This window comes from Trichoderma camerunense (assembly GCF_050948025.1).
Source record: "Trichoderma camerunense strain CBS 138272 chromosome Unknown V8C40scaffold_26, whole genome shotgun sequence".
NCBI classification, from domain to species: domain Eukaryota; kingdom Fungi; phylum Ascomycota; class Sordariomycetes; order Hypocreales; family Hypocreaceae; genus Trichoderma; species Trichoderma camerunense.
Genome location: NW_028145344.1, coordinates 26,845 through 53,332, shown reverse-complemented (window position 1 = coordinate 53,332; position 26,488 = coordinate 26,845). Strand labels below are relative to the sequence as shown.

At 50.9% G+C, this 26,488-nt stretch overlaps 12 protein-coding genes across 12 annotated transcripts; 7 read left to right on the top strand and 5 right to left on the bottom strand.

The window, feature by feature from the left end:
• The first annotated feature begins 139 nt into the window (after window positions 1–139).
• V8C40DRAFT_257771 (uncharacterized protein) lies at window positions 140–4,291 on the top strand. The gene is made up of 3 exons (XM_083218575.1): window positions 140–591; window positions 662–712; window positions 783–4,291. Exons 1-3 carry the CDS (start codon window positions 420–422, stop codon window positions 4,133–4,135), a joined length of 3,576 nt encoding a protein of 1,191 aa, XP_083067728.1. The 5' UTR covers window positions 140–419; the 3' UTR covers window positions 4,136–4,291.
• Window positions 4,292–4,624: 333 nt separating this feature from the next.
• Window positions 4,625–6,792, top strand: V8C40DRAFT_257767 (chaperonin-containing T-complex subunit CCT6 domain-containing protein). The gene is made up of 6 exons (XM_083218574.1): window positions 4,625–4,776; window positions 4,834–4,928; window positions 4,982–5,003; window positions 5,076–5,312; window positions 5,363–6,362; window positions 6,426–6,792. Exons 1-6 carry the CDS (start codon window positions 4,735–4,737, stop codon window positions 6,668–6,670), a joined length of 1,641 nt encoding a protein of 546 aa, XP_083067727.1. The 5' UTR covers window positions 4,625–4,734; the 3' UTR covers window positions 6,671–6,792.
• A 117-nt stretch (window positions 6,793–6,909) lies between these two features.
• Window positions 6,910–8,502, top strand: V8C40DRAFT_257766 (small subunit rRNA maturation protein TSR4). The gene is made up of 2 exons (XM_083218573.1): window positions 6,910–7,096; window positions 7,182–8,502. The coding sequence occupies exons 1-2, from the start codon at window positions 6,980–6,982 to the stop codon at window positions 8,307–8,309; spliced, it is 1,245 nt and encodes a 414-aa protein (XP_083067726.1). The 5' UTR covers window positions 6,910–6,979; the 3' UTR covers window positions 8,310–8,502.
• Window positions 8,264–9,793, bottom strand: V8C40DRAFT_257765 (armadillo-type protein). The gene is made up of 2 exons (XM_083218572.1): window positions 9,571–9,793; window positions 8,264–9,258 (listed from the first exon to the last, which is right to left on the bottom strand). The coding sequence occupies exons 1-2, from the start codon at window positions 9,730–9,732 to the stop codon at window positions 8,722–8,724; spliced, it is 699 nt and encodes a 232-aa protein (XP_083067725.1). The 5' UTR covers window positions 9,733–9,793; the 3' UTR covers window positions 8,264–8,721.
• Window positions 9,794–9,978: 185 nt separating this feature from the next.
• V8C40DRAFT_125973 (ATP-dependent DNA ligase) lies at window positions 9,979–13,117 on the top strand. Its single transcript, XM_083211009.1, has 3 exons — window positions 9,979–10,794; window positions 10,848–11,210; window positions 11,270–13,117. Exons 1-3 carry the CDS (start codon window positions 10,147–10,149, stop codon window positions 12,893–12,895), a joined length of 2,637 nt encoding a protein of 878 aa, XP_083067724.1. The 5' UTR covers window positions 9,979–10,146; the 3' UTR covers window positions 12,896–13,117.
• On the bottom strand, window positions 12,777–13,582 carry V8C40DRAFT_257762 (uncharacterized protein). The gene is made up of 2 exons (XM_083218571.1): window positions 13,158–13,582; window positions 12,777–13,101 (listed from the first exon to the last, which is right to left on the bottom strand). The coding sequence occupies exons 1-2, from the start codon at window positions 13,242–13,244 to the stop codon at window positions 13,024–13,026; spliced, it is 165 nt and encodes a 54-aa protein (XP_083067723.1). The 5' UTR covers window positions 13,245–13,582; the 3' UTR covers window positions 12,777–13,023.
• A 129-nt stretch (window positions 13,583–13,711) lies between these two features.
• On the top strand, window positions 13,712–16,999 carry V8C40DRAFT_257758 (adaptin N terminal region-domain-containing protein). The gene is made up of 5 exons (XM_083218570.1): window positions 13,712–14,552; window positions 14,625–15,262; window positions 15,346–15,914; window positions 15,970–16,146; window positions 16,213–16,999. The coding sequence occupies exons 1-5, from the start codon at window positions 14,323–14,325 to the stop codon at window positions 16,801–16,803; spliced, it is 2,205 nt and encodes a 734-aa protein (XP_083067722.1). The 5' UTR covers window positions 13,712–14,322; the 3' UTR covers window positions 16,804–16,999.
• V8C40DRAFT_257755 (bola protein) lies at window positions 16,930–17,735 on the bottom strand. The gene is made up of 2 exons (XM_083218569.1): window positions 17,615–17,735; window positions 16,930–17,541 (listed from the first exon to the last, which is right to left on the bottom strand). Exons 1-2 carry the CDS (start codon window positions 17,697–17,699, stop codon window positions 17,312–17,314), a joined length of 315 nt encoding a protein of 104 aa, XP_083067721.1. The 5' UTR covers window positions 17,700–17,735; the 3' UTR covers window positions 16,930–17,311.
• Window positions 17,736–17,912: 177 nt separating this feature from the next.
• On the top strand, window positions 17,913–19,965 carry V8C40DRAFT_257753 (GTP cyclohydrolase 1 type 2/Nif3). Its single transcript, XM_083218568.1, has 3 exons — window positions 17,913–18,315; window positions 18,430–18,599; window positions 18,673–19,965. The coding sequence occupies exons 1-3, from the start codon at window positions 18,047–18,049 to the stop codon at window positions 19,338–19,340; spliced, it is 1,107 nt and encodes a 368-aa protein (XP_083067720.1). The 5' UTR covers window positions 17,913–18,046; the 3' UTR covers window positions 19,341–19,965.
• On the bottom strand, window positions 19,402–20,393 carry V8C40DRAFT_270858 (Vps51/Vps67-domain-containing protein; the record flags this gene model as incomplete). The annotated part of the gene is made up of 2 exons (XM_083220226.1): window positions 19,402–19,857; window positions 19,929–20,393. 2 exons carry the CDS (start codon window positions 20,391–20,393, stop codon window positions 19,402–19,404), a joined length of 921 nt encoding a protein of 306 aa, XP_083067719.1.
• A 232-nt stretch (window positions 20,394–20,625) lies between these two features.
• V8C40DRAFT_257750 (OB fold domain-containing protein) lies at window positions 20,626–21,587 on the top strand. The gene has a single exon (XM_083218567.1). It carries the CDS (start codon window positions 20,711–20,713, stop codon window positions 21,452–21,454), a length of 744 nt encoding a protein of 247 aa, XP_083067718.1. The 5' UTR covers window positions 20,626–20,710; the 3' UTR covers window positions 21,455–21,587.
• On the bottom strand, window positions 21,461–26,169 carry V8C40DRAFT_257749 (SKI complex subunit tetratricopeptide repeat protein SKI3). Its single transcript, XM_083218566.1, has 2 exons — window positions 25,854–26,169; window positions 21,461–25,792 (listed from the first exon to the last, which is right to left on the bottom strand). The coding sequence occupies exons 1-2, from the start codon at window positions 25,967–25,969 to the stop codon at window positions 21,643–21,645; spliced, it is 4,266 nt and encodes a 1,421-aa protein (XP_083067717.1). The 5' UTR covers window positions 25,970–26,169; the 3' UTR covers window positions 21,461–21,642.
• Window positions 26,170–26,488: the final 319 nt, after the last annotated feature.

Sequence of the window (26,488 nt, the reverse complement as noted above, 5' to 3'; positions counted from 1 at the left end):
CTCGAGTGAGAAGAGTTGAGCTGTCTGTCTCCTTCACCGCATGTCGAATAAGAGAATTTGTGGCTGCATCTGATGGAAGATGATTGGGGCATCGTGCTGTCGTACATCCAATAATTAAATTAAATGCAGGACATGTTTAGTTTTTTCTGCCGGCGGTGTGATGCTAATGACGTCTCGACAGTTGGACAAATTCTGGCAGATAAGGCTGCACAGGTGCCTTTTAGCTGCTACCCTATTTCTCACAGTACACATACTTGGACCTCCCCGCCCTCAGTTTTCTTTTCTTTCCGCCAGCTTCACACTCTGCTAGAGGCTTTGATCACTAAATTTTGACGCTCTTTGCTCGTTAAATATTGCATTCATTTACCATATTGGACACTTTTTTTTGCTCTTGCCGGTGATGCGTTGATCTTTCAAAAATGTTGACGCCTACCGTTGCCTACCGATATCGATGGCTGTACGCCATCGGGAACACGCCTGCAACGAATTTGGCACGAAGCATCCCCCATGGCCAAGATGCGAGCTTACTTTCACTTGGCTGCGGTGATTTGAGGAATGTTTTGTACACTTCCTATGTGCAGCGGGGACTTCGTGAGTTCAAGCATTACTCATTCTATGTAGACCAAGTTGCATCCGGGCTGACAGTTTCTTTGCCTTTTAGCTGACAGAAAACTGGACTTTACATGCTGTGATATTGACGAAAATATCATTGGTTAGTTTGGCAATGCTGAAATCCTACAAGGATTGTGTTTTATAAGCAGCTTATCCTAACTACGTGATAGCACGGAACCTAGTCTTCCTGACCATGATATTGGCTGATGGGGAAGTCATCAACAGCGAGGCACTCTGGGACATATACTACCACATGTACTTGGACGAACAGACCGTAGAGCGCCTTGTTCGCCATGTTAAGTCAATGATTCCCATGCTGGAATCGCTCGACTCTTTCACCACTAGCCCGTTTGGCTCAGTCATCAAAATTTGCGATGAGGATACCCTGCGTGATGTTCGCGACTCTCTCCAGCGCATTCTTGGCGCAGCAGAAAAAGATGACAGAGGCAAGCAAGCTACCAAGCTATCAGCGAGCCTCGCCCTATCCAAGGGAGTCATAGAGGAGGGCTCTATGATTCTAACAGGGATGCGATCAGCTGCCCCCCTCGCTCTTACATCTAAGTTTGCCTTGCCCGAAAACTTCCAACACTACTGGAAAACGGGAGTCGCAATGATTCAAAGGAAAACTGCCAGGATACCGAATCCTATGCTGGTTGGCCTGCTCTCCGACTGGGAACTTTTCCACTATGGCAATGACCCCTTGCTCAGCTTCCACCTCGCAACTGCATTCACAGATTTGCCAGCGAATTCTCCCCTGAAGCCTCATGTTGATGACGAGAAGTATAAAGTTGCTGCAGCAGCTAGGGTACAGTTCTTTGCATGGGCTCAAGCTTTCAGAAACTTAAGGGACAGCGTGTGTGTCCGCCTTGTCATTTCCGACGCTTTCGCATTTAGCCATACTCTCCAATATTCTGATGCAGCCGACGAAGCATCTGCGAACTGGTACAGGCGTCTGTGGGATTCAAAAGTCCTCCGCTTGGACAAGGCATCATATGGGCGTGGTGGTAGTGCGCCGACCAAATTCGACGCCATCGACACTTCCAACTTATCGGATCACTTTGAAGTCTTGAATATTCTCGTATCTACAGCACCCCTACTAAAAGCCACACCTTGGGCAACACTTTATACGGAGCAGCTCCTGGACAATCGCAAATCTGGGAAACAGTCTCTTGACCAGGTGTTACACGGCCCATCGTCTACAGTATCTCTGTTGTTGGGTCTTACCCCTTTGCATGCCTGGACAAATGCAAAGGCTGAATCTCACGTGGATGAGATCTTTATATCGGCGATGGGCAAAGCTGGAGACACGACACAGACTCAGTTTCATGTTCGTCTAGCATGGAAGCGTGACGACCAATTTGGTGGTTATGACATGGAGCGACCCAAGCTGCACATGAAAGCCAAAGACGTCAGCGAGATTCTATTTCAGATGTATTCTGAGATGTTTGCAAACGAGATGGATGATGGTCACCATGAGCCCTCTGGTGGAAGGGTCCTGCACAGCTATCCCCGTTTCCATCGCGGAAGCTTCACTGCTTTACTCAAAGTCATCCAGGGCCGAGTGAAGACTGATTGGAATGCAGTGCTCAGCGGCTTGCTGAAGAGCATAGAGGAAGAAAGGAGTCTGACCATGACTGCAAAACAGGCACAAGACTTTCGCCTCCAGCTATCTCTCTCTACTCTCCAGACCACAAATACAATTGATGACGTCGTAGCGACGATACCTCGCCAAGGGCCTCTTAGTGAATGGAAGCATCTCCCACCCATAGTTGCTGTTACCTTGGTTGTCCCTCGAGATGCCTTTGCCAAATTATTTTCTCAACCTCAGCCGACAGCCCCGGTTCCAACCTTGGTAGGCACCCTGAAGTCTAGCGGCGGCAGTTCTAAGAAGAGACTCGACGTGTTTGACGATGTTCATGTTGTTTTTGGCCGAGTTGCGACAACAGGTGACATTGCTTCGGGAGATGCAATCGTGAGCATAGAAGAAGATGAGCTCTGTTGGTCAGGAACATCGCCCCTGGTAGCGACCTTTTTGGTGCCTACAGCTGCGCTGGTGGAGGAACCAGTAACGAGCTTGGTTGGCCTAGACCTAACTACGGCTTCTTCTAGTACCGCTCTTATGACCATCATGTTGGGCATGTCGAGTACGGTTTATGAAGCAGCATTGTCAGATACAACGAAAGTGTTCGTATCCAAACTTATGCCAGGCACAACAGCGCACAAGGTATCGAGTGGTGGCACAAAACCATTGAAAGATGATGTTGCCAGGTCGGGCAGCGAGGGCTCTTTGACACTGATGGCCGAATTGCCGTCGAATAAAAAAGCCATCGAATATTTAACTGCGCACTTGCAGATTTCCTCCAAGATGGGCCAAAAACTGTTGCAGAATAAGGCACCTATCGAATTACAACAGGGTGATCCCTTTACTATCAACGTCGTATTTGGTAAGAAAGAGTTGATCTGCCCGCTCAGATATCCAATTCCCGTGACAAGCATCGGCAGCAAAACTCGTATCGCTCGTACATCTGGATACATTGAGGTGATTGCTCCTCTGGCAGATCCAAAGCAGAGCAAGGTCTTGGGTGATTTCGTTTCCCCTACTGTGCTTGCGCCTCGCGGTCTTCCCGTGGCTATTAATATGCCACACCTCAACCTTGATAATTTGCCTATCATTGACTTGAAGGAAAAAGGGCGTTTGTCATGGTTGACGACACTAACATCTCTGCAATTCTCCGTAAAGGAGAGGCAGCTTAGAGATGGAGTGGGTACATCGGGAATTGCAGCAGATGTGCGCGTCAATTTCAAGGAATCCCTATTTACCATGTTTATGGTTTCCTCTGGCGTACAAGGAAGTCAAACAGGCCTAATTTTTATCAAGCACCCAGAAAAGGGCGGTATCCAGGCAGTTATTCTAGTATCGGCATTACGGTTGGATGGCGACACGGCATCCGTGGTGTTGGACGCCGCCATCATCCCTTTTTCGTTGAAAATGTTGGAATCCGACTCGTTGAGGACATTCCTATACGAACTGGATCCAATGGGAGGTTGCACGATGATAGTCAACGATGAGGAACTGGCTCTTTGGAAAAAGACTATACCGTCTTTAGTAGAGCGATGCCGTACTTGGAACCATCTTCCAAATTGCGAATACAAAAAGGACGGCGCAACCGTACCGCTGAGTTTTGAGCATGGGAAACAATGGCTCTGCTCATGTGGCAATGGACAGCTACCGAATGACTTTGTTGGGTTGCCTTATTGGGAGAAGGCAGCAGAGTACGCTGTGCGGATTGCAATCAGCCCGATGTACTCAGTCCCCTTTGTTGAGCCAGTCATCAATGAGAAGAAGTTGGTGGTGAAAGAATCATCTGACGAGACTGAGCAATGTAACACATGTGGGAAGACGGAACAATTGGACGGGCTGAAGCTGAAGAAGTGCAAGGGATGTATGAAGATTAGCTACTGCTCGACAGAGTGTCAGCGGCAAGACTGGAAGCAGCACAAGAGGGAGTGCATAAGTGCATAGATGTGTAGTATAGTGAGCTAGAAGGAGAACCAGTAGCTGTAGCATATGGTGACACTTTCTTGAGTGGTTATTTCCCTTGTCTCTAATGAGATCAAATGTGTAGTCTTGCCTTGTATCCTTGTATAAATGGATGAAAAGGGGCTTTTGGTGATAGGGAGTTGTGATGGCAATATACTTTTTGGCGGGGGAGCACCAGGATCAAAGGTCAGGGCTGTCTTACCAATTGTGTACATAGCCACCAATCTATATCCCAATTTTTCTTGAATTAATCATATACAATTGTTTTCTTTTCCTTCAATTTTTGGAAATCTGCTTCATCTTCGCCAAAGGCATACACCGTGTCAAAAGAGTGGGTAGCCCGCAATTGGGCGGAGTGAGTGAAGTGGCTTGCTAATACAGAGTCCAGAGACACACGTCGAAACTGCCACTCAAACCCCCACCACACCGCCTTTGGCCCGGACAAGGCAGAAAAAAGTACCCAGCCCACCACTCTGATTGCGGGTCGGTGCCAGGCAGAGGGAAGCTTGTCGAAAGCACGATACTGCCACCACGGAGCCCACGAGATTTATAATCGATCCGGCGAGCTCAGAGCCATCAAGATGTCTGCGGCACAACTTCTCAACCCAAAGGCCGAGTCCCGAGTGCGTGTGTCCTTTGTCTGCTGTCCGTGAGCTGTCGTCGGTCTAACCAAGGTGCAGAGGAGGGGTGAAGCTCTGAGGGTCAACATCAGCGCTGGCGAGGGACTGCAAGATGTGCTCAAGTCCAACCTCGGACCGCGAGGCACGATCAAAATGTAAGGCAAACGGCTTCATCTCCGGTATATCACCAGTGCTAACAGCGTTGCAGGCTCGTCGACGGCGCCGGACAGGTACGCGATGCCCAATTTACTACCCCTCAGTGACCGACCCCCTATTCCTAACCAACCCTCGCCCGTCAACAGATCAAGCTTACCAAGGATGGAAACGTCCTGCTGCGAGAAATGCAAATCCAAAACCCGACTGCCGTCATGATTGCTCGAGCGGCGACTGCCCAGGACGATATCTGCGGTGATGGCACAACGTCCGTGGTGCTGTTGGTGGGAGAGCTGTTGAAGCAGGCAGACCGATACATCTCGGAAGGACTCCACCCTCGCATCATCACCGACGGCTTCGAGATTGCCAAGGCTGAGGCTCTCAAGGTGAATACGAAACGCTTGCCAATTCATGAGTTGTGTCTGACTGTTGCTAGTTCCTGGACTCCTTCAAGCTGGCCAAGGAGGTCGACCGCGAACTGTTGCTGAACGTTGCCCGAACATCCCTTGCCACGAAGCTCAACGCGACATTAGCAGCCAAGCTTACCCCCGATATCGTCGATGCCGTGCTGGCCATCTACCAGGCCCCTGCCAAGCCCGATCTGCACATGGTGGAGATTATGAAGATGCAGCACCGTACCGCCTCAGACACGCAGCTCATCCGTGGATTGGCGTTGGACCACGGTGCCAGACATCCCGATATGCCCAAGAGACTGGAGAACTGCTACATCCTGACAATGAACGTCAGCTTGGAGTATGAAAAGACCGAGATCAACTCTGGCTTCTTCTACTCAAGCGCTGAGCAGCGAGACAAGCTTGTTGAGAGTGAGCGTCGGTTCATCGATGCCAAGCTCAAGAAGATTGTTGAGCTGAAGAAGCAGGTGTGCGGTGATGACGGAACGAAGAGCTTTGCCATCATCAACCAGAAGGGCATTGACCCTCTCTCCCTAGACGTCCTGGCCAAGAACGGCATCCTGGCTCTGCGACGAGCGAAGAGAAGGAACATGGAGAGACTTCAGCTCATCTGCGGCGGCATTGCTCAGAACAGCGTTGACGACCTAACACCCGATGTTCTCGGCTGGGCTGGCCTCGTTTACGAGCAGACACTGGGCGAGGAAAAGTACACCTTCGTCGAGGAGGTCAAAGACCCCAAGTCTGTCACCGTCTTGATCAAGGGACCTAACCAGCACACCATTGCCCAAGTTACGGATGCTGTCAGAGATGGCCTAAGAAGCGTCTACAACATGATTGTTGACAAGAGCGTCGTTCCCGGTGCTGGTGCTTTCCAGGTTGCCTGTGCTGCCCACCTCAAGAGCGATGCCTTTTCCAAGACGGTCAAGGGCAAGGCCAAGTGGGGTGTGGAGGCTTTTGCCGATGCTCTTCTCATCATCCCCAAGACCCTTGCTGCCAACGCTGGACACGACGTTCAAGATGCCCGTAAGTTGATACCAAGATACAGATTCACAATATGAGAGTACAAGACTAACACTCAAATCACAGTTGCTGCCCTGCAAGACGAGTATGCTGAGGGCCAGACCGTTGGCTTGAACCTGGAGACTGGAGAGCCGATGGATCCCGAGCTGGAGGGTGTCTTTGACTCGTTTAGAGTCCTGAGAAATTGCATTGCGTCAAGCTCAGGCATTGCGTCCAACCTGCTGCTTTGCGACGAGCTGTTGAAGGCTCGACAGATGGGCAGAGCTGCAGGACCGGGCCCTGGAATGGACGGCCCTGAGGAAGGCATGTAATGAATTGAATCTATTGTTTAGACTAGTGGTAGACAAAAATCATCCCGGAACAGGCTCAAAATATCTAGGCACTGCCATTTATCTACTATTGCATTTTAATAAAGCTGCGTGTTTGTGGTTTATATCCATTTCCTTGTCTCATTGTAGGTGGTCATTTTCATGATACTGGATTAGGTAGAGCCTGTACCGCTGATAAGCCCCGCCGCCAGATTATCTTCCACCTAAAAAAAAATCTTGACCCCACCATCGTTGAAATAGGTACATCAAACCAAAATCACAAGCCTCCAGCCTGCAGGCAGTTTTGCGACAATGGCAGATTACGCTTCCGACTCCTCGGACGGCGAGTTTACAGAGACAAATGTCCTTCTTGGATATGCTTCCAAGGAGGCTGAAGAGGACACGATAAGCAAACTGGGAGGCACTCCGGTATGTCGCTTTTGCTCTTTACAATGAATTGCTTTGCGCTAAAGCTTTGCGAGACGAGAGTATGCTAAATGAGATGGGTGATTAGGATTGGCTCGATGCAGATAAACCACCGTCAGCGGCACTGGCAAGATGTAAAGTCTGCAAAGACATGATGGCCCTGCTTCTGCAGCTGAACGGCGAGCTCCCGGAGAAATTCCCATCCCACGAGCGACGGCTATATGTATTCGCCTGTCGCAGGGCAACATGTCGACGAAAAGCTGGCAGCGTTCGCGCGCTGAGAGGCGTGAGAGTTTGGAAGGACGGTGCCGAGACGACGACAGCGCAGGTTGAGGAGAAGAAGAAGCCCGAGGCGAAGAGCAAGCCGGAGGAGAAGAAGCAGGATGGGCCTGGTCTTGGAGAATCGCTGTTTGGAGCGAAGCCTTTGGGGGCTTCTGGTGGGAATCCGTTCTCCAGCGGCAGCGCAAATCCGTTTAGCTCGGGGTCGAGCAATCCTTTCAGTTCTGCTTCGTCCAACCCGTTTTCAAGTCAGCCTGCTAAACCTGCTGCTGCTGCTCCGGCTGAGAAGCCCGCTGAGACGCCAGCTGCTGCTACTTCAACAACAAACCTCTCCAAGACGTTTGCCGAAACTCTGGCACTCAACACTACACCTACGGGGCCTCCTCCTCCTGCTGAGCCTTGGCCGGAAAAAGCTGCGCAGCCAGCACCGTACCCGACCCTCTACCTTGCCGACGCCGACTACGAGACTCTCGATCCTACATCGACGAAACTGCCGGCCAACGTGACTATTGCCGATGCCGACGCCCCGGAACCTTCTGCTCTTGATCGCGAGGCGTTCGAATCCGCTATGGATGCTACTTTTCAGAAATTCGCAGACCGGATGGCTCAGAACCCGGAGCAGTGTATTCGGTATGAGTTTAGTGGTGTTCCGTTGCTGTATTCTAAGACGGATGAGGTTGGCGAGCTGTTGACCAAGCGGACGATGCCAGGGTGTCCTAACTGCGGTGGACGGAGGACGTTTGAGGTACAGCTGACGCCGAATGCTATTACGGAGCTGGAAGAGGACGATTTGAGCCTTGATGGCATGGAGTGGGGGACGATTATCGTTGGTGTTTGCGAGAGAGATTGTTCTCTGAGACATACTGCCGTGGAAGAGGCGGGTTATTTGGAGGAGTGGGCAGGTGTCCAGTGGGAGGAGCTGTCAAAAGAGAAATAATGGTTTGTCAGGGAGGTTTCCTTGTGGTTTCCTTGTGGTTAGACAAAAAATATTGTAAGAGGATTACAAAAAGCCTCGATGAGTTTATGATATCAAATAGGAGAGCGCGAATAGAATGTAGATGTGATGCCCAAACAGATAGCCCGGTTTCTATACATGACTTGATCTTGTATTCGCTTTTTTTTAATTAAACAGTTGTTTGTTTCCTATTAAACGCCTGAGTTTTTGGGACCCCGCACCAATAATGCCAGTGATTTTTGTTTTCATTCCGCATCACGGGTTCCGTCGACATATCCATTTGTCACTCTGCTCCCTGTATAAGCAAATACTGGTTTAATCAACGCCTTCTATCTCCCCATGGTTGTCGCCTTTCACTTCTCTCTCCTCTCTCTCTCCGTGTGTGTGGCAGCATTTATACAGTTTCCTCCCAAGACCGTCTAATCACTCTCGCGAACTGATCGACATTGACATCCTCACGAATCTCAGACTTCTTGGCCTCGTTGTCGGGGTTGGAAGGAATCTTGACGTTGCCGTCGTCGTCAATGGTCCAGCCAGCGACCTCGGTGAGGAACTTGCGGGTCTTGTCCTCGTTGAAGCCGAGCCATGAGACCATGTGTGAGAGCTTGATTTCGCGGAAAGCATGTGAGACGAGGGTGGCGATGCGCTCGCGGACGAGGTCCTCGAAGCCGGAGATGTCGGCGATGAGGTCGGCGCACAGGTCGTCGCCGTCGAGGTCGGCCCAGAAGTCGGCGTACTGGGCGCCCTGGAGCTGGGAGTTGAGGGATCGGAGCTTGGTGATGGCCTCGTGGAGCTCGCCGGTGGAGGCGGCGGAGGGGTTGATGAGGTGGAGGGCGAGGGTGAATTGGGACGAGGGGAATTGGGTCATGGCCTTGACGAGGATGTTGGTGACGACCTCATCCTTCATGCGGTCGGGGTTGAGCTGGTAGCTGTAGTTTTTGGGCGGGCTTTGATTAGCATCGCTGTATACTTTCATGCGCTGGCAAGCGACAAGAACGAATAAACAAAAGTAAGAGGTGATTCTGTTCTCCATCTTCATCTTTTCAGACACCACTAAAGTTGACTTCAAGTGACTGGGTTGTTTAGGCCCAGTCTCAGGTAATAGGAAACGTTTACAAAAACGGTCATCATATAGATGGGACAGAGAATAGCAGAACAGGGGAAACAAGGCCGGGCGATTCTCGCACAAAGCACGAGACAACAAGAAAAGCTCAAACTTGACAACAACAAGGCCAACTCACAGTTTCAACAGCGTCCGGTTCGCATTGCAGTCGGCAAACTTCTGGTCGCACTGCTCCTGGAGGTAGCTCTCGAGCGTACCAACGGCCTCGGGGTTGTAGCGCTCGAGGCCATTGATGACGGTGGTGATGTAATCGGGCCGTTCCGCGGGATCTTCGCCGTTCATCTTGGGCTGGATTTTGAGGGGGATTTGAGGTTGGAATTCGGTGAGGGGAGGAGGATTGTCGACTGGAAGTTCGAGATGGTGGGGCTGGAAGGGAAAGATTTCGCATATTGCGGGTTGCTGGTTGTGCGGCTTCGATGGGCCCAAAGGGGCTTAGCGGCGCAAGGGGGGACGGGGCCGAAGCGGGATTCACGGTCACGTGCCGTCGTGTTAGACAGCGTCATGGATGATGAGAGGCTCGCGTGAAGGAGGAGCTTCGATCATGATTTGCGAGTGATTGTCCGGAGATGACGCGTTTTGTCATGATTGATGAGCTGGCATCATTTTCAAGTGAAATCTCCATGTTGCTGAGATAAGACTCTTTCCAGCGTTGAGGGGCTACCCCAGCAGTTCAGAGCTGCATAAGACACAGACACCATGTCGAGTCCGGCCAAGAAGAGGAAGCTCAACAGTGGCAAGAAACAGCCGGCAGCTCAGTCAAAGGGACTGGAATACTTCTTTTCAAAGCAGAAGCAGCCGGATACACTAAACACCTCAGCTGCTGAAGATGGTGCTCCAAGCAGCTCATCAGCTATACTTTCCGATGAGGAACTGGCACGGAAGCTACAAGCGGAATGGAATCAAGAGGTCACCAATGAAGTTCATACCCCTTCAGGAGACCAAGATGCGACTTCAAAGGACAAAGATGTTGGATCCGTAGCAGAGACGGCAGAAGATGATTCTACACCCGCTTCTGCAAGCCATTCAGAGATATCTCCTCCGGATACGACACCCAAGAAGCAGGATGCCAAAAAGACGCTTTCTCTGCAATCCACGGGAATGGCCGATGATACAGTAACAACATCTATTCCTCTTGACGAGTCACCACTCACTTTTGACCCGTCAAAGTATGTAAAGGAGCTGCAAGAATACTGGGGCCCTGAAAACGGGGATGCATCATATGCTCTCCTTACTAGATGCTTCGTTCTTGTTAGCGCAACAACAAGCCGTATCAAAATCGTCGATACTCTTGTAAATTGTCTACGAATTTTGATAGAAGGCGATCCTTCCAGCCTTTTACCAGCTGTAAGTGTTGGCACTAGACCTTGTAAGCTTAATAAATCTCATCGTTTCTTCAGGTCTGGCTGGCCACCAATTCTATATCGCCTCCCTACATTTCCATGGAGCTTGGGCTTGGCGGGTCTGCCATTTCCAAGGCTCTCCGCCAAGTCTGTGGTCTGGATAATCGGTCTCTTAAAGCCATCTATGACAAATATGGAGACCCCGGCGATGTTGCTTTCGAAGCGAAGAAGAAACAAAGCTTCACACTGAGAAAGCCAAAGCCTCTCACAATAAAGGGCGTCTATCAATCCCTGGTAAAGATTGCTACTACTCATGGGCAAGGAAGTGGTGAAATAAAGCAGAGGATCGTGGATCGATTACTGCAGGATGCGCGAGGTGGAGAAGAGAGCCGGTTCATTGTCCGAACCGTCTCGCAGTATGTGCGTATCTTCCACTGCGACGTCTTTTTGTCATTAAACTTACAACTAATGGTATATAGCTCCGCATTGGTGCCGTTAAAACTACCATGCTCATTGCGTTATCCAGAGCATTCTCACTTTCTAAAGCCCCAGGTTCCGAGTACGATACGAAGGACATCACAGAGCTAGGCAAGCTAAAGAAGGAAGAGCTGGCAGAAGTCTGGAGCAAAGCAGAAGAGATTGTTAAAGCAAGTTTTGCAAGGCACCCAAACTACAACGACTTGGTTCCTGCACTCCTCGATGTTGGGGTATGTGAAGAGCTGCTACTGCGGTGCGGCTTGACCCTCCACGTGCCGTTGCGTCCAATGCTGGGAAGTATTACCAGAGACCTCTCGGAGATGCTCACAAAGCTCCAGGGAAGAGATTTTGCGTGTGAGTATAAATATGACGGGCAACGTGCACAAGTCCATTGCGACGAAAAAGGCAAGGTTTCGATATTTTCTAGACACCTGGAGCTCATGACAGAAAAATATCCGGACCTCGTGGAGCTGGTGCCCAAGATTAGAGGAGAAGGCATCGGTAGCTTTATTATGGAGGGAGAAGTTGTTGCTGTTGACCGAGAGACGGGTGAGCTCAAGAACTTTCAGACACTGACCAATCGTGCCCGAAAAGATGTTGCAATTGGAGACATCAAAATCGATGTCTGTCTGTTTGCTTTTGATCTGATGTATCTCAATGGACAATCCCTTTTGGACAGATCATTTCGAGAAAGGCGAGAGCTTCTTCGATCCCTCTTTATAGAGGTACCACACCACTTCACTTGGGTTAAAAGCTTGGATGCTACTTCTGGAGACTCTGAAATAGTTCTCGAGTTTTTCAAGTCAGCATTGGAGAATAAATGCGAAGGCATCATGGTTAAAATCCTGGATAATATTCCTGATCTGCCCTTGGTGGATGTTGATCCTGAGCAACCTTTGGAAGACCCAGAAAAACTATCACTGCCCAAGACTAAAGCAAAGGGCAAAGGGAAGACGAAGAACACTACAAAGGTCGATGGTGACGAAAAACCAGCAAAATCTCGAAGGAAGCCGCTCTTGGCGACGTATGAACCAGATAAACGTCTAGACTCCTGGCTAAAGGTTAAGAAGGATTACAATTCAAGTTTCGACACGCTAGATATGATTCCCGTGGCTGGATGGCATGGGCAGGGCAGAAAAGCGAAATGGTGGTCGCCCATCTTGATGGCAGTACGGAATGAAGAAAGTGGTACGCTCGAGGTGGTCTGCAAATGCATATCGGGCTTTACAGACACTTTTTACAAAGCGAACAAGGAGTTTTACGATAACGGGGAAGAAAGCGGCGAGCCAAAGAATACCAAGTTACAGAAGCCGAGCTTCATAGAATACTACGGTCCAAGCCCAGATGTTTGGTTTGAGCCACAGGAGGTATGGGAGATGGCATTTGCGGATATTACGCTCAGCCCAGTGTATACTGCGGCCATTGGGCTTGTGAGTGACGAGCGAGGTCTCAGTTTACGATTCCCGCGATTCTTGAAGAAGAGAGATGACAAGAGTATCGACGAGGCGAGTACAAATGAGTTTTTAGCTAACTTGTGGAGAAAGCAAGAAGCAAAGGCGGCGTCGTCAACGTCCAAGAATGGAGAGGCTGAAGTGGATGATGCGTTGGATGGCGAACAAGATGAATGATTCATTTTCATTCTAATTTCCGATAGATACCAGAATTGATGACACTGTTCGTGCAATGACTACGTCGAAGCTGGTATAACAGAATATTGACTTGAATTGATGACTGGCTGGCTGTATAACGAGATGATTCATTTTCCGGCGTTGAGTCTCTGCGCAATCAGACTGAAGACGGCAACAGACCCCATGAACAAAACGGCATGATAAAACTAGAAATTATTAGAAAGAATCACATGAGATACATCCTTGTGGCGAGAAGACGTACGGCTTTTCTGGAAATGTTCCTCTCTTCATCTTCTGTTCGGGCCTCGATGAATAGCCTCCTGAGATTGGGAAAGCTTGCCTGCGACATGGAGATTTAGCAGACAGATACGTAAATAATCACTATTTGATGATTCCGTTTGGTGGTGATTTACCATGTTGGCGGAACAAAAGAGGGAAGAGAGGGATCCCGCTTGAGATGAGAGGAAGAAGTGGGAGCTAGAGATTTGAGTTTATGGCGTTCGGGTTGTGTGTAGTTTGGCTTTTTGGTGGAAGAGGCCCGTGCGCTTATATGGAGTGCTAAAATGCCTAGAGTATTAATTCCGTGGGGATTGAATTGGTTGGTGATGATGGCTCTGTATTTGATTGAGGATGAGAGATTGTGATATGATATGGTATGATATGGTATGAGCTTGAAAGAGGATGACTAACTGCAGTGAAACTTATGATGCTGCATGTGGATGTGGACTATGGATTTGACTTGTATTTATTCGGACGCCTGCATGAATGGCTTGAGATTGGCTGCTGCTTCTACTACAGTACTATTACGAGTATTGAAGACAAGCCCCTTATAGCATATAGCCATGTAGGTAACTATAGCATTGATAGTAATCATAAGGAGCGAATGCATTAGGCATCCAAAATGATGAATTCTGCCAAATATGATATCAAGTCTAGGCATCGAGATATTTATTATGTCTACCTAAATCTGTAATTTACTGATGCCATTAATAGCACACATCTGCTTTCTATCCTTAACAAACTCGGTGACAGTCGGATGACTCAGCGGGACTGGGCACGTAAATCTGGCCATTCGGCGCCGACTTCAGTGGAGTTTTGATTGGCCCAGTTAGGGAGGCTGTCGCTGAGGCGCTGCACTGCACTACAGCAAGCTGATGGCCTGGAATCCAGACATAAGCTGCAACTCTCAACCCCTCGACTCAACATTGGCTCGACGATTCCCAGAGGCCACGACACGGAGCCTTTGCTGGAGGCTTTGCCACTAGCTATCACCCCCTGATAGCAATTCTCTTCTTCTTTGTCTTCCTCTCTTTTCACGGCCGCCGATTAACTCGCAGACAAGACAGCTGCGTAACCCGCCAGCCCTCCGAAACGCCAGACTCAGGACCATCCCCGTGCCCCTCCACCCCCCAAGAAGCTCCTCGACGATGGCGGTGAATCGCATCCGGGGCGCCTTTGCCGCGCCTCGGAAGGGAGAGACGTTTGAGCTGCGAGCTGGGCTGGTCTCGCAATATGCCTACGAGCGGAAGGAGTCCATCCAGAAGACCATCATGGCCATGACGCTGGGCAAGGATGTGTCCGCCTTGTTCCCCGACGTCTTGAAGAACATTGCGACGGCCGACCTGGACCAGAAGAAGCTGGTCTATCTCTATCTCATGTACGTCGCAGTGACATTTGCTGGAAGCAGATCCCGACATGGCAATGCTAACGAGGGCGTGTGACCCCCTAGGAACTACGCAAAGACACATCCAGACCTCTGCATTCTCGCCGTCAACACGTTTGTGCAAGACTCGGAAGACCCGAACCCGCTGGTACGAGCGCTGGCCATCCGCACAATGGGGTGCATCAGAGTGGACAAGATGGTCGACTACATGGAGGAGCCGCTGAGGAAAACGCTGCGAGACGAGTCGCCCTACGTGCGCAAGACGGCCGCCATCTGCGTGGCCAAGCTTTTCGACCTGAACCCGGCAATGTGCATCGAGAACGGCTTCATCGAGACGCTCCAGGAGATGATTGGTGACCCGAATCCCATGGTGGTCGCAAACTCGGTCCAGGCGCTGGCGGAAATCAGCGAGACGGCCCCCGAGACGAGGGCGTTGCTGGTCACTCCCGCCGTGCTGAAGAAGCTGCTCATGGCCATGAACGAATGCACCGAATGGGGTAGAATCACCATCTTGACCGTGCTTGCGGATTATGTTGCCCTCGATGTCAAGGAGTCGGAGCACATTTGCGAGAGGGTCATTCCACAGTTCCAGCATGTCAACCCTAGCGTGGTCTTGGCCGCTGTCAAGGTGGTCTTCATCCATATGAAGTCCATCAACCCGGAACTCGTGCGGTCATACCTTAAGAAGATGGCGCCTCCTTTGGGTAAGTTTTGTTGCCGCTGAGTCGTCAAGACAAGTTTGGTAGATGTCAAGTGGGTTGCTGCGTTGCTAACACAAACACAACAGTCACGTTGGTTGCGTCTCAGCCCGAGGTCCAATATGTTGCCCTTAGAAACATCGATCTGCTCCTTCAAGCCAAGCCCGACATCCTCAGCAAGGAACTGCGAGTCTTCTTCTGCAAATACAACGATCCGCCATACGTCAAGATGCAGAAGCTGGAAATCATGGTCAGGATAGCAAACGAGAAGAACTACGAGCAGCTCCTTTCCGAGCTGAAGGAGTACGCATTGGAAGTGGACATGGATTTTGTTCGCCGAGCCATCAAGGCCATTGGCCAGGTGGCCATCAAGATCGAGGACGCCAGTGCCAAGTGCGTCCAGGCGCTGGAAGACCTTCTCGCCACAAAGGTCAACTACGTGGTGCAGGAAGTTGTCGTAGTCATCAAGGATATTCTGCGAAAGTACCCCGGTTACGAGGGAGTGATTCCTTCACTGTGCAACTACATCGATGAACTCGACGAGGCCAATGCTCGTGGATCACTCATCTGGATCGTGGGAGAATACGCTGAAAAGATTAGCAATGCCGAGGAGATTCTCGAGGGCTTTGTGGATACCTTTTCAGAAGAGTTTACTCAGGTACGCTTCGACAGCAGCTGACGTTTTGGATCTCTAGGCTAACATCCACATGTAGACTCAACTACAGATTCTAACAGCCGTTGTTAAGCTGTTCTTGAAGAAGCCCAGCGGAGCGCAGAGTCTTGTACAAAAGGTATTGCAGGAGGCAACCACCAACAGCGACAACCCCGATATTCGTGACAGAGCATACGTCTACTGGCGATTGCTATCAGGAGACTTGGAGGTGGCCAAGGTAAGAACCCATTTCCGGTTGCCTGTTATTGTAGAAGAGCGCATGTACTGATATTCAATCCCCAAGAACATTGTTTTGTCACATAAGCCAACCATTTCAACAACAATGACAAGCCTGCCAGCCACGCTACTGGAGCAACTCTTGTCCGAACTGTCGACTCTTGCATCGGTATACCACAAGCCTCCGGAAGCCTTTGTTGGCAAGGGCCGATTCGGCGCCGACGAGATCCAGCGAGCCGCCATTCAAGAACAGCGCCAGAACGCCGCGGAGAACCCCATTGCTGCCTCTGTGGCCGCGGCCGCCGCCAATGGCTCTTCCTCGGTCTCTCAAAGCAACATTGAAAACCTGCTCGACATCGACTTTGACGGCGCAGCACCGGCCTCTCAGGAACAGTCAAGCGCAGCGGGAACCCCTGACCGAATGGCAAGCCCAGCTACGGGTGGTATGGCTGACATGATGAGCATGTTTGATGCCCCATCGGCCAGCGGTGCTCCTGCCGCGGCACCAGCTGGTGGCATGAATGATTTAATGAATGGGTTTGAGGGGCTCAACTTTGGAGCGGCGAATGGAAGCCAGCCACTACCGGCGGGAATGCAGCTGCACGGCAGTGGCTCTGAACCTAAGAAGGATAGCGATGATCTTTTGGGTTTGTTGTAGATGCGCAATGACTTTTGATAGGCAGGATGCGAGCGGGCTAAAATGGTAGAAGAAGAGCTTGGGAAAAGGCATTTTACGGGAGATGCCGAGATAGGGGGGTGTAAGGGGGTGGCTTATGTTGGGAACTATAGTTAATAAGTGATGCATATTTGATATCTCTGATATATATACAAGTTATGAAGATATTTTTTTAGAACATCTGCCCTCCGTTTGGCCGTTTGGGGTAAACTTGTTTGATGCGGCAGAGCTATTTCCACGCTGATGTTTTCCAATCAAGTTTTTTGACCAGCCCCGGTGGATTGCCCATGAATATTTGTTTGTTCACCCTGGCATGTTTATCTTCCTTGGCGTCGTCTTGCTTGATGATGTATATCTCGGCGCACACATCTCGTTTCCACGGCCAGATCGATCCCCGCAACACCCTTGAACTCCCCTTGGTATATTGGACTGATATTAATCCCCCTTCACTCTTCACCGTGATCTGATATTAATCCCCCCTTTCACTCTTTCACTGTGACGTCCCCTCAACATGCCCCCCAACCGTACCATCCAGCGACGGCGCAGCAGTATCCTTCTCCTTCTCCCACTCCTGCGGTGTCTGGCACTTCGCCGTCCAAGCGTGGATGGCAGCGATTTCGTCCTTGAGCGCCGTGTTGACGAGGCGGTGCCGCTTGAGGGACTTGAGGTCCTGGAACTGGGGGGAGACGATCAGAGATGTAAAAGCTTGGCCGCAGCCACCTGTGTGTATATAACATCTATTGTGAGCCATGGAGGGGGATTTGTAATATGGGTGGAGGGATTGGTTGGTTACCGGACATGTCGGTGACTTCGACGTGGATTGCGCCGAGGCGCTGGGTGATGGCCTCGCGGAGGGAGGCTTCTGTTATTGAGGCCATTGTAGAGGGAACAAGATGTGGTATGTAGAGAGGAGGGATTGCGACAAAATGCAGAGGGAGAAGAAGAAAGAGGGCGATCTGATTGATTAGATAGATCGTGGGGGTGGTGGCATGTGTACAGTGTGGTTTCAACAGTATCGCACGTAGACTTAGTACGGTATGAGCTCATTGGGCAGAAAGAAAAGAAGCTTAGCTGAGCTTCCGGGGTTCTTCATTGGCGGGGGCTGCATAGCCATCGATAAGCAGTCCCTGGAGATCGACTATTTACATGCTTGGAATCTAGACTCTGCATCTTTCATCATCTTCTTGTCTTTGTTGCAAATTCTAGCATCAGAATATTGATTCCAATGCTATTGGCAAAACGTCTTGATAGAGGTCTATCGTCGTCGGCACTCCGATCAACGTCTTTTTGTCGTCCTTCAGTTTCGGGTCTTTCTCGTCTCGGGTTCTTTGCGGCTCGATCTTTGCCCCGGCACACGATTTCTACTTCTAGTTCGAACAGACGGCCTGATAGCAGCGCAATGGCGGAATACGCAGATGGTGTGGGCGCTTGGGGCGCGTGGCAGGTCGAGCCGTCCAAGTTTACACAGCTCGTCGTCAACTCCATGAGGACGCTGTACGTTGTCTTGTCTTGTCGTCATGCTTTCTTCTTCTTCACATGTCTTGCCTTTAGATGTGTGGTCAAAGGTGCTGCTGTTATGGCTGACAGTTGGTGGTTGATTCGTTACAGATACCCCGAAGAGCTCGCCGATCGGAAATGGGACAATGTCGGCCTTCTGGTTGGCAACTCCGAAAGCGATGCCAAGAAGCTCGAGCCGACAGTCATGGTGACAAACGACCTCACCTTTCAAGTCGCAGTGGATGCCATTGGCCAGGGCGTCAGTGTCATTGTTAGCTACCGTATGTAATCACTGCCTTATCTCGATTCGTTCGTTGTCTAGCTACTAATTTCGCCCCGGTGTCTCTTATCCAGATCCCTTCATCTTTTCCGGCTTCAAGTCCGTTACGAACAGCGATCCCCAACAAGCTACACTCTTGCAGCTGGCCAAGGCTGGCGTTGCCGTCTACTGCCCTCACACGGCCGTGGATGCTGCTCCCAAGGGCCTCAACACTTGGCTCGCCGACATCGTTGCCGGACCTCATAAACACACCCCGTCCGTTGCCATTCCTTGCGCCACGGCCCCCGAATCGCATTCTCCAGCTGGATATGGCAGGATAGGGCACTTCGAAGAAAGCGCTCCTGTGTCCCTGGCGGAGATTATCAAGCGACTGGCTCTCAAGCTTGGAGGCCTCAAGCACATCATGATTGCCTCCCCCGTTGGCTCCGACATCAAGACTGCCAAGGTGCGCAGCTTTGGTGTTTGCCCAGGCAGCGGATACGATGTTCTCAAGTCGGCCGACGTCGATCTACTCGTCATGGGCGAAACGAGCCATCACTTTGCTCTAGCAGCCATCCAGCAAGGCAGAACCCTCATCCAAGTATTCCACAGCAACTCAGAAAGAGGCTACCTCCGAGAGGTATTGAAGCCCAGCTTGGAAAAGCTGCTTAAGGAGGCCGAGCCCAAAGCAGAGGTGATAATGAGCGAGTATGACGCGGATCCATTCAAGATACTGGATGTGAGTACCCTGCAGGAGGCCTGAGGGGCGTAATATACGGCGTCAGGTAGATCGGACTCGTTGCATATAAACAAAGGCCTTGCGATCATTGCTTCAGAGCAGGCGGTGTGTTGGAATGCAATGGGCCGTACGGCCCAATTCTTGACACCATCTCATCGGGTGCCGGCGATCTGTTTCGTGTCACGGCAATGACCGCATCGCCTTCGTCAATGCATGTCTGCACGTCGTCCCCGCCCAATCCCTTCTGTTTCCAAGATTCCAGCAGTTTTCTCGGCATATCCCACTGTCTCCTGGCCTCCTCGAATCTGCCTTCCTTTACAAGGGCCTGTAGCCTCTCTGGAGTCGCCAGAACCTCAATAGCCAGCTGCCTTGTGCGGTGCCGCCGCTGCTGGGTTTCCCGTGCTTTGCCTTCGTCTGAGTCTGGCGGCGGTACCGATCTTCGTATTGATTCTTGTATGGCAGAAGCCTGGCTGTAGATGTGAGCAATGGCTGGATCGAGTGTTGTGGCCATGGGATTCAGGGGGTCCATATTAGCTCGCATCTGAATTGGTTAGCTGCTGTAAATCCATATCTCATAACTCGAAGTACACGCCGGGTTATGGTAGTATATACCTTTCGAATCGTCTCCGTTGCTGTGATGAGTTTGCTGTAGTTGTCGTACACAAGAGCCTTCTTCTCTGCGTCCAAAGCCCTGACTTCACCCAGAACTCTCGTGTACAGCTTCAACAGCTCCTGTAATGTGCTCTCGGCCACAGTCTTTTGTAGGAACTCATCAAGATTAAAGTCCGGCGCGTCGATCTCGCTAGCAGGAACCTCCGAATCAGGGACCTCAATGATACGTGGCGTTGAAGGCGATGAGGCCGAAGCAGCCGCAGCTCTAAGATTGTAGTATTCACGCAGAGCAGCGCGGTTATTGGATCGCTTGGAGCCGGTTGCTGGCTGAGATGCGGACAGGACGGGGGACGTGACTGCGGAGCGGGAGACATCGGAGGAGGGCCGGGCGGAGGAGGTGGGGGTGCCGGAGGGAGTGCGGCGGAGCGGAGCGGGAGGATTGCGGGAGGAGGCGATGGTGGACATTGTGTGGGAATTCGAAGCAGGGAATGGTGAGGTTGGAGATTTGTGAGGTTGGAGGGTTGGGAGAGACGAGATGAGGCTGGGTGTTTTGTCAGGGTGACAAGACACATCAGTTAGCAGCACAGCCTTGTAAGCTGGGAGCTGATGCACTAAAATATAGCGCCCCTGGTCCCCTAAACCTTATCGCCGCTATCAACACTCCAGGTACGTCATTTAGCTGGGCAAAAAAGCTGAGCTCTAAGACTGATATCCAGACATTAAAGTCTTGATAGCTTCAACCTCTAGCTTCACACACTCATAACCACGATAAATCCACAACAATGGACCTCATCCCCCAGCTCCGAAGAGCCATCCTCGCCCAATCCCTCCCCCCACCATCACAAACCCTCCTCACGACACTCACATCTCGCTCTCCCCCGCCGCCAATCCCGTCTCTCCTCGCAACGGCCAAAGCTCGCCTCCTGGCCTCCGACTTGACAAACACATCCGGCACCGTCGTCGACTCTTCAATGCCCGTGTTCCCGCCAAATATTGATTCAGCTACCGTTCAGGAATCTACGATCCCGCAGAACACGCACGTTCAGGTGCTCGATATTGAGAATTTGAGTTTGAGTCGTTGGGAACAGGTTGAAGAGCTAGAGGCCATTGAGCGAGGTGAAAGGACACGCGGACGACAAGTTATTCGGGTAACTGACGAGGAAAACGGGGAGGTTGATGGGTCTTCTTCCTCTGCGGGACAGACGCAGGCTTCTCGTGGGGGTGCTGGTGGTAATGCGGCTTCGGGGGGAGCGAATGCCGTACATAGGTTGGTCTTGCAGGATGGACGCGGCAAGAAAGTCTTTGCAGTGGAATTTAAGCGTATAAGTGGAATTGGGATAGGCAAGACGCACATTGGCGAGAAGATTCTGCTCAGGCCCGGCGCGGTGGTGGCGAGAGGGACGGTGTTGCTGACGCCGGAGAACTGCACGCTGCTGGGAGGCAAGATTGAGGCCTGGCACGAGGCGTGGATGGAGGGAAGGCTGGCGAGGTTGAGGGAGAGTGTGGGAGCGGACCGGCCGCAGTGAGGACGTGGGAGATTGGAATTGCTTTTGTGATACCCCCTATATATTTCTATATACTGCATATTCTTCTGTTGCGGACGGTAAGTCATTTCGTATAACCGTACGTTTCTCGTATCCCGCCTCCATCATCCTGAATGGCCATCACTTTGTTTCATTTTCACATACAACAAGTCATGATATATATCTTCTCATCATATGCCCTCAACACTAATTTCAAGAGCATTCCACCCAGACCCTTCCCACGGCGCCAAAAACGCTGCTCTCTGCGCATCCGCCACTCTACCCGTCCCAGCATACGCCTTGGCCAGGTCCTGTGCTTCCAATGTTCCTCGCGGCGGAATGCCCCTTGCAGCAACCTTGAGCGACATCTCAGCGGCGTAATCGCCGTCTTCGGCCGTCGTCTCTGCAAGCGATGACCAGCCGTGTGGGAGGTTTGGATAGAGCATGATGTCCGTCTGGACTTGCGAGATCATGTCCTGCTCCGTCTTTCTGTCTCCGAGAGAGGCAACTGCTCTCAAGACTTGACCGATGCGAGACTGTTCTGCTGCTGTCACTTTGTCGTTTGTTCGGAGGCCTTGGAGCTCTTCTACCACGGCTTCTAAGCTTGCCTCGTCTTGGTCGAGAAGGGCAATGACTCCTAGGAGTAGCACGCTTTGTACATGGTCGGGATGCTTTTCAATAACCTCAAACAGGGCACCGCGAGCCTTTTCTCTTGCGCTGTCTGTGCCCTGAGCCCACAAGACCTGAGCGAGCAAGCACGTCGCATCAGGATTGTTGTCGGATTCTTCCAACGCCGACTCGAAGCACTTCTCTGCCTCATCGTATGTCTTCAGGTAATACTGCGCAAGTCCTACAGTCAAGTGCGCTGACAATCGAGCCTTTTTGCGCTGCTCGCTCGTCAACTCATTTTCGCTCTCCTCGCCGCTCAGCCCCAGTGCCATTTCACCGCACTCGACGGCTTGTTCATAAGATCCAGAGGCAAGATATGCTCGCGCGAGATCTGTTCGTGCCAGAGTGAACCGCGCAAGGTCGTCAGCGGACTCGGTCCTTTCGTAATCGGCTTCGAGCTTTTCGCATATCTTCTCAAGAGTCTCGACGGCACGAGGGCTTTCACCCGTGCGCTCCTGCAGAAGAGTTTTGAGATGGACAAACGCCAGATCATCAGGGCGTAAGCTCTGAACTTGGTTGACCGCAAACAGAGGCTGGATGAGCGATGCCACGTTCAGGTTGAGCGGAGCCGTCAAGATGTGATCGAAAAGCGAAGACGAATAATGACGGCGTGCGGGCAGCGATGACGATTCTGAGATTTCCATTGCGTGCGTAAAGAGACCCCTGGCCTCCTTTGCCTCACCAAACAGGAGTGCCACAAAGCCTTGACCGAGCCAGGCGTGTGCATAATCCGGGTCGTTTGACTGGGCCCTCGTGAAGTTCTCATTGGCAAGCTTGAAATCTCCCGCTAGCAGTGCCAAAGTCCCTAGATTCGTCCACGCCACTGGGCTGCGCTCATTTAAGTGCAAGCTTCTGACATATGCATGTTGTGCTATAGAGGGATTGATATCGCTAGTCACCACTCCCAGGGCGTTCCAGAAATCTGCATTGTTGGCTTCTAGTTCAATAGATCGTTTGAATGCCCTGACAGCAGCCCTGATATATCGATTCGGCTTTTTCCGCAGCTGTGATGGCAGGCAGGTATGGGCACGGTATTCAGCCCATCCCAGATTATAGTATGCAACAGCTTGTGCGTGGATATCATTGGCTGATACGTGGATGGCCTGCTTATAACTCAGAATCGTTGCGTGTAGACACGTCGCAATCTCAATGCCAAAATTCTCGTCCGTTGTGGCTTTTTGGTAAACGGCATCGGTGCCAACTTTGTCAACATTGGCAAGGACATCGAAAGCCTCCTGCGGTCGAGACTCCAGAAGAGGCTTGATAGAGTCGATAGGGAAATCCGCAGTTCGACTCTGAACCTGCGTAAATATGGAACAAGCCTCAGCGATACTCTTCCAAAAATTGAAAGTCTCCAACACACTGCCGCTCCGCTTCGTCGCAAAGTTGATGGCATCTATGGCAAGATGAACTGCCTTTCCAAACAGGCCCCTATCCACGCTTGTAACGGCATTATCGACCATGGTTTGCATCAGTGCGAGAACCACACCCTCTTCTTCAGCATGTGTCTCCAAAACTGTCTGGTAGAGTGTAATGGCCTCGTCAAACTCGCCCAGTTCCCTCTTAATGTTGGCGAGCATATAGTTGGTAAACCACGTATCTCCAGACACATCTACCTTGGAATCTTCTTCCAGCTTCTTTGCGTTGAGGATAGCTTTGGTCGCCGCAATATACCTTCCAGAGCTGTGGTAGCTTTCGCCGAGCCCAACCCAGGAGTGATAGTCATTTGGAGTGATTCTGAGGGCTGCTTGGAACGAGACGATAGACTTGTGGAAGTCTTGCTTGTTCAACTCAGCAACACCCAGGGCCGCAAAAGGCCAGCTGATTCCCTTTCGCTTCGACCCTGGTGGGGGCTTAACCTTGCCAGAGTCAACGATGCGTTGAGCAACCAATTCCACTCGATCCCAATCTCCATCATCTGCAAAAGATCTGGCCAGGCGTTCGGCCGCCGTCACTTCCGATGATGATAGCTCCAGGGCCTTTGTAAAGCATCGTCGCGATCGCTTCTTATCTGATGCGTAGTCTGCGTAAAAGATACCCAGGCTGGTATATGTCGGGGCATGATTCAAGGAATTGTTAAGAGCCTTGAGCCAGTAGGCATAAGCACATTCGCCCTTCTTCCGCTTTCGAGATTGCCTATCCGTGTCCAGGTTCCAGATGCACATTCCGATGCGATACTGAGTATCAGCCAGGAGCTCCTTGGAGGCATCACCTTGCTCTTCTAGAGGCTCCAAACAATCCTGTAGTTCACCCAGCGCTGTTTGCCAATCTCCCCTGAGAGCTTTGACCCAGGCAGCTTCGGATTTGACACGAAGGTTGGAAGCATCTCGAGCCAGTGCGCGAGTAAGAAAATCGATAGCCTCTTCGTAATCTTCCTCCTCTTCAAATATGAGGCCGACACCAATCATGGCAGGAGTTGAAGTCTTATCGTGCTCCAAAACTTTGTCAAATAGGCGCTTGGCTTCCTGGTGATGTCTCGGAGATTGATAGTAGATGAGTGCTGTCGCAAGCGAGATGGAATAGGCATCTTCTGTGTTGTTGTACGACAGGCCAATCTTTGTTTTTTGTCTGGCAAGGAAAGGGACAGCCTTGCGCATCAATTCCACTGTACTCTCATATTCTCCGGACCGCAGAAGATACTGTCCGACTAATCTGTAGCCAAAGACAGATTCAGAAGTTGAAATGCCATCAGTCATCATGATCAACCGATCCTCCTCGGTCAGCGGGACCACAAAGGTCGGTGCGCCGCCATCCTCCTCGTCACTATCGTCAGAGGTTTCAGTCTCGGCGGAAGGCGCTTTTTTCGATTCATCTGCCGCGGGTGCAGCGAAAGGAGAAAAGCTGCTTGTTAGGAATCCAGTGATGATCTTGTATAGATCGCTTTCCGGAAAGAAACTGCAGTAGTTTCTTAGAAGATCTACGTCATAATCGCGGATTTCTTTCTTGTCTTGCCAGTTAATGGCAATATCCCAGGCCAGTCGGAAGGGGTGTCTGATGATGACCATGTCATTTGCCAGTCCAAGGACCTTCTGCTGCTCCTCCGTCTTTTCTGGTCCTGCTGGCAGCACAATGAGGCGATCATGACAGTATTGGATCAGCTTCTCTTCATAACTTCTCCTTACATCATCATCAGTAGTCCAGTTGATGAGTTCCCGGTAAAGGTGCTCCAGTTTGCTTCCGCCGTAGATTTCCCTCTTCACCTCGAGGGTGACCTCGGTCAATGTCGCACCCAGCCTCGTTCGTCGCTCTCCAATGAGCGTGTTGATGGCCTTTTTCTCATACGTCTCGATGATATGAGTGATGCTTTCGTAAGTCTTGGAGGGATGGGGAAAGTAGCCCTCCAGAATTGAGTACAGAGGGCTCTCGGGAAGTCTGATCCACAAGGCATCTGCATACTGTAGCTGATCTCCATGGACTCGAGCAAAGTCGACAAACTTATCGACTGCTTCTTGGCACTTGTACGATTCCTCCGCCTGGTGGAAGATGGGGGCTAGATGGACGATTGCTGTTTGATACTCGCGCAGCTTCTTGGCAGCCTGTTTCTCATACAGCTTGATGAGACCCTGCCAAGCCTGTGCATCTTGGGGACGCAGCTGAGTTGCTGATTGGTAGACAGCTTCAGCCTCATCTAGTCGGTTCTTCTTATCCAACGCAAAAGCCAAGAAAATATGACTGAGGGGTCAGTTTTTGTGCACATGAGGGTCCAGCTTCGAATGTAGAATGGCCGACGTACCCCTGGTAGTTGTTGGGCTCCTTTTTCAAAAAGTCCCGGGCCTTTTCAATGACATCGTCAAACTTTTGCTGGCGCACCGCATCGGCGATGGCTTTGAGCGCCGCCTTGCTGGACATGATGCCTGATGCCTTCAGCAGGCTGTGGAGGGGAAACGAGTTATGCACAAAGAATGGAGTCGAATCAGAAAGAAACACAAAACAAAGAATGGACTGTAGTATCACACGGCCTGGATCTCATGGCAGATTTGATGATGTCTCTGCCTTTGGAGATTCTTCAAGCCAAGACTCCCATGTCTGAAAGCTCCAGCGAATGTATGATGATGATGAATGAAATTATTGGTTGTTTCAATAGCCTCGACAGCTATCGCGGGCGCTGTGTTGCCTTGGCCGAGGATTTGCCGGTTGTGCCTACCAAGGACGTCATCTTGCCCTTGGACAGGATCATTGCAACATGCACAGGGCATCAATTATTGAGTAAAAGTATAGTTCATAGAAATTCATTGCTATATTATGAAATATTGCCTTTGATTCCATTAGATTATTGGTTATTGATGAGATTTTCTCAGGCAAAAACAATCGATACGCAATGCTGCTTCCACAGCCGCGATCAAACTCCATCACTCCAAGTCCCATCTT